The sequence below is a fragment of the Sarcophilus harrisii genome, chromosome 3 (genome assembly GCF_902635505.1).
Source record: "Sarcophilus harrisii chromosome 3, mSarHar1.11, whole genome shotgun sequence".
NCBI lineage: Eukaryota > Metazoa > Chordata > Mammalia > Dasyuromorphia > Dasyuridae > Sarcophilus > Sarcophilus harrisii.
In genome coordinates, this window is record NC_045428.1 from 533,144,911 (window position 1) to 533,154,298 (window position 9,388).

The following is a 9,388-nucleotide window of genomic DNA, read 5'->3' on the forward strand; positions in this document are numbered from 1 at the left end:
ATATGCAGAAACTGGCCTGTTTTTATATGAATAGGTCACACTACAACTAGCTTTGTGGAAAGGGAAAGAACTACTATTCAGAGTTGTTAAGAATGATGAGGTATGTTGACTAGGACTAATCTGGCTACCATAACAATTAGCTTCCCTTCTCTAGTCTCAACTTTCCCACCAATAAAATGGAGATTGTATTACTTATATTACTCTAGGACTCTGATAGCTCTTATCTTTATTCTGTGACCAGGAAATGGAAAGAGATCCTGCAACTCATCTCACACAATGCTGATTACAAATACAAGAAGGGAGAAAAAGACCTCTCTTGAGTTATCTAGGGGACAGAATCTATTCCATATTTAAGTGTATCCTGGGCAAAACTTACCTGGATGAAGTACTTCTATTACCAGTTTAATCATAGTTATCTACCACATTTGCACTAAACATAAGGCAGGAAAAGCTGCCAGATGTCTGACCTTTGGACATACCTAAAACATACCTTCTACAGTGACTGATATTCATCCTAATATTATAATCAAGAGCAAGAAAACTATAAACACAATGATGGCAACAATGTAAATGACTACCATGAAAGTTGAAAGTCTGTTAACAAATTACCAATAAAATAAGAATTGTAAATAAAATAAAGAAAAGATACAAATAGACATTTCACTCATTTTCTTTTTAGATATATAGACATATGTTTTCATATTAGTTGGATATATTGATCCATTTTATTGATTAATGTTTCTCTTTTCTTTGAAATATTCTTTGAGATATGGCTTAACATTCTGGGATGAAAATGCATAAAAAATTAGACATTAAAAGCAAAGCATATCAATAAAATATACTTCATTAGAAAAAAATATTTATCTTTACATCTTTTTAGGGTTTGACAATGTAATATCATATGGATCTACTTGGAAAATGTTGCCATGGCCAAAACTCCTTTCCACAGAAATCACACTCTCCTTTGCTAAAACTATTCCTGTCATTCCCATCCTCCTTGTGTCTATATCCTACTTTTTCTCTACCCTCCTACTGTATAATACCTGTTTTATTATTAACAAACTTCTTGTAATATCAAATATATGCCTCTATACCAGTTATGTGGTACATATTTTATATTCATTTAATGTACACATGCTATGCTACCTTTCTATCATCTTAGAATTAAGCTTCTTGAGGGTAAAAACTCTTTTCCTTCATGGGCAACCAACGTTTTTATTATTATACTATATGCTCTAAATGCTTGTATGATTTCATAAATTAAAATAAAATAATTGTATTTATAGCTTGCACAGGTCTTGGTGCTTAGAAGATACCCCATAAATTCTTATCAATTGAATTATTGGACTCACAGGATTGCTGGCAAAAATATCTAATTAACTGTCCATTGCTATAGGAACACAGTCTATTGTTACTTCAGTGTAGCCACTCTGTGCTCTATTCCTACTAATGACATTGTGATGAGACACAGTTGAATGTAGTGGCTTTTGTAATGGCTTTTGATCCATAAGTTTTCATTCTCATTGTAGAGATGAGACATAGAGTCAAATGCATAAGATACATTGTTAAGTGGAAACATGTGCAAAGACCTGGGAGAAGACTAGATCACTTTTTGTGATGATAATTAAAGAAAACTATATGGAGGGATTAGCATTTGAACTGATCCTAGATGGAGGGTTGAGTACATCTGGTATAGATCAGAGGGGAACCAAGACACTAAGACCAAATTGAGAAATGACACGTTTATGGATTTATGTCATTAACTTGAACACATTTGGAGTTTCTCATACACAAACTCAGAAATATCCAGATAGATTCATCCTAGGCACAAATAAGCAAATGAATGCATGATTGAAAAAGAAAAACATTTTAAAATAATTATTTTCTTATTCTATGTCAATTGCTGGGCTAAGCACTGAGAAAACAAATATAAGTAAATACACCTTACTATTCCACAGAAATATACAAACTTTCATACTCACTATGACTATAAGGTCTCTCTCAGACTCTCCTTTACAATTCATGAACAACTACATATTCTGTTCAGTCATGTCTGACTCTTCCTGATCCTATTTGGGATTTTCTTTGCAAAGAAACGAGTGGTTGGCCATTTTCTTTTCCAGGTAATTTTACAGATGAAGAACTGAGGTAAACAAGATTAAGTGATTTTTCTGGAGTCACACATCTACTAAGTATCTGAAGCCAGATTTGTGATGTTTTCTTACTTATGGTCTGGGACCTAGTGCCACTGTGCTAGCCAGCTGCTTCAACTACAAATGCTCCTATATAAATGTTCTCATTCATACAGCTGTGTTCTTTATCAACAATATATAGATACAAATACTTATACATGAATAAAATGAAATTATCATGCATGGAAGACAAACATATATTTTTTCTGCCTCTGTCTCTCTCTTGTCTGTTTCCTCCTTTCTCTGTGTCAGTCTTTCTGTCTCTATTTTTCTCTCTAATTCACATTCAAACACAAGTATCCACATTCTTCTGCTTTTTCCACAAAGGGGCTATGTACTTCTATGCACAAATACTCTCCTTGATCTCAATAGGAAACTCCCCACATGTTTCCCTCTTGTTTTCACACTCTGCTTCTTTCCTTTCTTTTATTTCTTCTCTCAAGGCAAAGAGATCTCACCAATCTTTCTTTCTTATTTCGTTGCTCAGCAGTCAATCGATGGGAAAAGATCAATCTCTTGGAGTTTATTTATATGTTATGTGTTTTTTTTTTTTTTTTCAAGTTCTTCTGCTCTTTCAGTCTGTGGAAAATTGCTACATTTCTATTTTTTCATCTTCTGTCTATTAATGGGAACTACATAACCAAGATAACCTTCAGCAAAACAATGATGAATCTCCTTCTTCTTTGATGTTACAAACTGTCCTTTCTTTCTTTTGTTTCTTCCTTTTGGTGATATCCACCTACCTCAGGACTCTCTGTTTATAACTTCTGGATGTGCTTTATGTTAGTGAAGTGAATTGTAATACTAAGTGTCATAGAAATGCCCCACACTGATGTTTTGAAATTTTTCTCTAATCTCTGACTATGGAATGAATGGCCACACCCCCTTGAAAGGGTACTCAGTATTTGGCCAGGAAACATGGGTTGCAGGACTGAGACTGGGGCCTAGAAAAAAAAGAAACTTTGCATCACCTCTGGAAAACTATTGAGCACCTATTGATTCTACCTGTTTTTAAGTTTTATGTTTGTTTTTTTGACTCTTTGTGATCTTATTTGGGGTTTTTTTAGGTAAAAGTGACAGAGTAAGTTGCCATTTCCTTCTCTAAGTTTTTTTTTACAGATGAGGAAACTGAGGCAAACGGGGTTAATTCATTTGCCCAGTGTCACACAGCTGTTTTAAGTGTGTGATGCCATGTTTGAAATCAGGTAGAGGAGTGTTCCTGACTTCACGCACAACATCTATTGCATCCCCTAATTGCCTTCTGATTCTATATATGAATATAATCTAGGCATTAATGAATGAAATCTAGGCATGGCTAAGAGTTATTAAACTTCATACAAATTCAGTTATGTGCAGTGACCCATCCCATCCCTCTTTAAAAAAATCGAAATAGATGCATACTTTTATACTAAAAATGAATAAATAAGTAGGGTCTGCATATGGTGCTCTCTGAGTGTGGTTTTGCTTCATAGTATGATGGACTTGCAAGCAGAAAGCCTTGAAGTTAGACTTAGAAGCTAGACTGCTTATCTCTGCGAATCATCTCCTTGGAAAAAGTCTAGTTCAACACATTCTAGTTGTGATTCTGTTCCTGAATCCTTAGTTTAGCAGGACAGATTGCTAGAAAGAACTCTAGACACAGAATAAGAAGATATGATTTTGAATCCTACCTCTGACCTAGGTTAGCTATGAGATCTTGCTTAAGTCCTTGCCATTTCTCTCTGACACTTTTCTGTAAAATGAAGAAGATACTTCATTCACTTAATTAACCAAAATGCCATAAAGATGATGCTCTGTCAACCTTGGGATTCTAAAGAAGTGAGATGTTCACTCTGATCTCTACATTTCATCCTTTACTTTGTTTTCTGAGAAGTCATGGCATTCTGGATCTGGCTATTCCAGGGACATGTCTCAATATTTTGTCTATGTGATTTCCACTTTCCTTAGAATTACTTTCTTTCTGTCTTTGTCTCTGTCTGTCTCTTTGTTTCTTTCTCTCTCTCTCTCTCTCTCTCTCTCTCTCTTTCTTTCTCTCTCTCTCTCTCTCTCTGTCTCTATGTCACACAGACACATACACACTCACAGAGATGCATGCACACACATACATATACATACTCTCACAATCCTTAGGTATATTCTTGGCAAATTATAGGAGGCAGTAATCTTTGGGAAAATGACTGATTGTGGGTGAATGGGTGAAAGAAGCCTGGAGAGAAATAACTGTTTCATTAGCTTCTTCTTATCTGTCCTCATCAAGGTTTCAATCCTTGTTACCCTCTTTAATTTAATTCAGTCTCATCTGTTTGCAAGCATTTCATTGTTATTAAGCCTGAATTGGCTAGACCTAAGCTCATCAGACTTTAAGCAGGATAGTAAAATGTACGCTTGAGAACACTTTTGTTCCCAAACTAACAGGCTGTTTAATAGCTGGTTAGTAGGAGCCATTACCCCCATCAAATGCAATTTTTCATAACCACTATTTGACTGAATGGTCAGACTTTTATTTTTAAAGTAGTTTGAATTGAGTTTATTGACTTAGATAAGAGTACAGTTTTGTAGTTTTATTTTTTTGTTCTATTTTTTAAGATACTGAGAGGAAGAGAATAGTAAAAGCCATCTGTATGTCAGTTAGATTGTTCATTACCTCGTAGTTATCCAGTGACCAAAGAAGAATATTTTGCTCATTATATCCAATTGCTTTGATGTTTAATTCTCACTGTATTATCATGGGATGAAATCTTTTTTTTTTTTTTAAAGAGAACATATTCTAGATAGTCAATTCCTGTTCGCTTGCCCCCAAGAGCTCAGCTTTGCTTAAAGGAAGATTAATGCTTACTTTTACCCCTATTATGATTTTTTCTTGTTCTTGATTTCTAGTTCCTTCTCCCTTCTTCTTCTTAGTTCATTCCCTGTTGCCTATCATATTTGTATGTATGTTTGTGATTGAAAATGAAAATAAAAATATCATGATGTATATTCTTACCAACCTCAATTCCTTATTCCTGAAGCTCCTCATCTCTTTGATGCTTCCTCCGCTGAATTTGTTTCACACTTCTGGATGTTTCTTCAGCATCACATTTCCATATCACATGTTATTCATTCATTAGTTTTTATTGTGCTCTTTTTTGTTATCCTTACCTGCCTTTTGTTTCCTGATACAAATTCTACCTCTTCCTTCACCAAGGTGATGATTCTGAGCTCTTATGTTAACATTTTAAATCCCAAGGGGCACCCTGAGTGTCTAGAAGGCCCTGATAATTCCCTAGCTCCCAATCAAACAAAATGGGCATTTTTTTTACAGAAATTTCTCCTTCTAGCATATGGGGGAGAGGTGGAGATGGGAAGACAGATTTATATACACTACCAAATCATTAAAGGAATTTCATATGCTTCAAAATAATTTCAAAGCCCTGATTTCCTCAGAATAGTCATTCCCTCTACTAACACTAGTTATATCCTTTTCATATTTTTTGTGAGATTCTCAACCAGGTCTACCCATAGTAAAAGTAAACTCAAACCAAAAAGACAAAATGCCAGTGAGTGCCTTGTTACACTAGACTCTAAAATCAATTGCTTAAATTAGAATTGAGGGATGTGTGGAGGGAATTATTCATAAAAGGAAGAGCTTAAGAATGTCAGATAATATGACATATCAGACAGATAGTTTTCTTTACTGAATAAAATCTGGATATTTCTGTTTCTAAGTCTTCCTTGAAGCCCTCAGGTCAGAGATGAATTCTTATTTTAATCAAAGTCTAGGCTGTTTTAACCCTTAAATGGGTAATCTAAATGCAGACTAATGACCAGATGAAAGGTAATGTCTCAGAAGCTTTACTGACTGTACACCAATACTCCAAATTCCATGATAATAAATGTATGTATAAAGAATATTCTGAGTGTTACAAATGTCAAAAGGAATTTCCAGAGCATGGAATCAGAAAATTCTGAGCATAGAGGACAGGGCTGACATGTAGAGATCCATATCAGTCAGAGCCTAAATAGAAAGGAAGTAGTACATGGTCTCATGGATGTCGCCATCCATCTTAATAATTGCAGTAAGGGGATATCTAAGGAACTTTACAGAAGGGAGAGCAAGCTGGAGTTTGTCTCCAGATCCCTTAAACTCTCTTGCTGCTAAACCATTAAGGATGTATACAAAATCCTGAATAGAAATGTCTTGAGAGGGATAACACAGAAAGAAATCATGAACTTACTGGAGAATAGAGTTCTTAAAATCTAATGTTTTAATATCCATGAGAAATAGGATAATGATAGTGAATATTTGTGGAAAGACAGTTCAGTCTATTGATATTTCTCATAGTTCAAAGCAAATATGAATTGTCTTTCAGGGCAACTGGGATTAAAAAAGAAGACACTACAGAGGCCAATCCAATGGTAAAGCCTAGGGGGTACAAGGTGAAACAAAGTGTGAGGCATTGGTATGACAGGTATTCTGGGTATTACAATAGTATTAATCAATCATGTACAAGTCTCCAGTCCTTTCCACCAGACTTACCATGATTTTAGAATACTTTTAATGCTGATAGGCTACATAAAAATCCTTGAACACCTCAGCTCCATATTTCCATTTTCTGCCTATGAATTTCAGCTGCATTTTATGGGTATGCTGGGGACTTTTCTAATTGACTCTCAAGAAAATTTGGCTCAGACCCTAAAGCATTTTATATATTATCTAGTTAAATATTTTTATTTTATACAGCAGGGGATATAAGGCCCAAGTGACTTGTCTAAATTTATGTAACATATAAGAAGGCATATGTATGTGTGTGTGTGTGTGTATATATATATATATATATATATATATATATATATATATATATATATGAAAAGCCAGTAAGAAGTAAAATACAGGTTTTTTGACTTCAAACTAAGGAAACATTCCCTGCATCAGTAATAATTCACATTGCAGTTTATTAATGGAACAGGGAATGTAGAAGATAGTTATGATGTTCATCCAACTTTATATGCACAGGTGTGTATGTATATACATGTTGTTTATGTAGATATTTGTGTATATCCACATATACTACACATCATACTCATAGATGTATGCATTTACATATATATATATATATGTTCATATATACACACACTGGATATGTGTGTCTGTATACATATATATGTGTGTCTGTATATATCTACTTATATACACATATATCACATACATACACACATATCTTCCAGTAGAAAAATCAGCTCATTTGAGCATCTCAGTATGGTACATATCTTTATACTTTATGTGGAGTCAGAATATTTTAATGTAAATCCTAGTTATTCTATTTACTAAAAGTGATATTTGACAATTATTTCATTTCTCTGTTCCTCATTTGTTCATTTGTAAAAAATAGAATAATAATCTTTGTTCTGCCTACTTCATAATATTATTGAGGTTCTTCAAATGCAGAACAAATTCCTTTCAAAGATATTCTTGCCAGGATTTATGCTTTATTCAATGGTAGACCTAGATAACAGTCCTTTCCACTGTAGGAATCTACAAATCTATGAAAATCACATGGAACCATGTATATGTAAGATCTTTATAATCATAAAATGATACATAAATTCAGTAATATTGGGATAAAATATAAAACTTCCTAAATTCTGATAGCCATCTCTTTGTTCATTCCCCTTTAATTGTCTAGATCAACCAGTAGTTTCAGTACTATTTACTTGATACAAATAAGAACCAGTAGATGGCCCAGTAAATAGAGTACTTAGCCAGGAGTCAGAAAGACTTGAATTAAAATATGGTTTCAGATCCAGCTATGTGACCATGGACAAGGCACTTCTGTTTCTTTTATTTCCTCAAATGCAAATTGGGTATTATGATAGCACTTACCTTCCACGGATACTGTAAGGATTATTTAAAATAATATTTCTAAAGCTCTTATCCCAATGCCTAGCATATAGTGGGCATGATATAAAGGTTTATTGCTTTTCCTACCCTAACCACTCGTCTACCCTACTCAGTATTACCATTCATCTCCTTCCCAGTCCAAGCATGCACTAAATTGTGTTCTTTCTCCTAAAGAATACTTGGACTATCCTCTTACGGATCTGCTTAGTCTTTATACTGTAGATGATGGGGTTAAGCACAGGTGGGAGTAACAGATACACATTAGCCATCAGTGTGTGTACAATGGGTGACAAGTGCTTTCCAAAGCGGTGGATCATGGTAACACCAATAAGGAGTACATAAAAGTAGCAGAGCACAGATGTGAGAGAGACAGGTATTGAAGGCCTTGAGCCTCTCAGCCCATGAGGCAATGCCCAACACAGTCTTCAAGATGAGTACATAAGAGAAAAGAATAATAAAGACATCCAATCCCAGAGTAAAAATAACAATGATAAGGCCATAAAGAATATTGACACATGTGCTAGCACAGGCAAGTCGCATGGCATCCTGGTGAAGACAATAAGAGTGGGAGAGGACATTAGAGTGACAGAAAGGCAGTCTCTTGATAAGAAAGGGCACAGGAAGGACTACAAAGACAGCACAGGCAAGGACTGCTACTCCAATCTTGCCAATGACTCCAGAAGTGAGAATGGAAGCATAACGCAATGGATCCCGAATGGCTACAAAGCGATCAAAGGCCATGGACACCAACACTCCAGATTCTACCACTCCAAACCCGTGGATAAAGAACATCTGAGTGATGCAGGCATCAAAGGGGATTTCAGGGGAATTGAACCAGAAAATGCTGAGCATAAAGGGCAAGGTGGACATGGATAGACCCATATCAGTCAGTGCCAAAATGGAGAGGAAATAGTACATGGGCTCATGGAGGCTACTATCCAGCTTAATAATGGATAGGATGGTTCCATTGCCAAGAAGAGTGAGAGTGTAAAGGAGCCCCAATGGGAATGCCATCCAGGGGTTCTTCTTTGGCATTCCAGGTATCCCTGTCAGCAAAAAACTGTGATGATAGATGTGAGAGGCATTCCAGGTATGCATGGTATCACCAGCAGGGAATTTCTTTGCTTAGGAGGCAGCTCCTGAAATGAAAGAACATTCTCTTATGGGATAGGTAGAAAGGTACAATTAAGTCAAGGCAGAGGGGGAAAGAGAGACAAGTTTTGTCTCATTTCCTTGGGGCTCTCAAATATGGTAACTATTTTTTTTTTTGGTTTGTCTGCAAAAATAAGAATACAAATAGAAAAGCAGAATCCTTAAG

General features: G+C 35.3%; 1 protein-coding gene across 1 annotated transcript; it reads right to left on the bottom strand.

The window, feature by feature from the left end:
* Window positions 1-8,219: 8,219 nt before the first annotated feature.
* Window positions 8,220-9,168, bottom strand: LOC100923860 (olfactory receptor 51H1-like). The gene is given in 2 exon segments (XM_003764759.2): window positions 8,220-8,415; window positions 8,417-9,168. Coding segments are annotated over 2 exon segments (948 nt in total).
* Window positions 9,169-9,388: the final 220 nt, after the last annotated feature.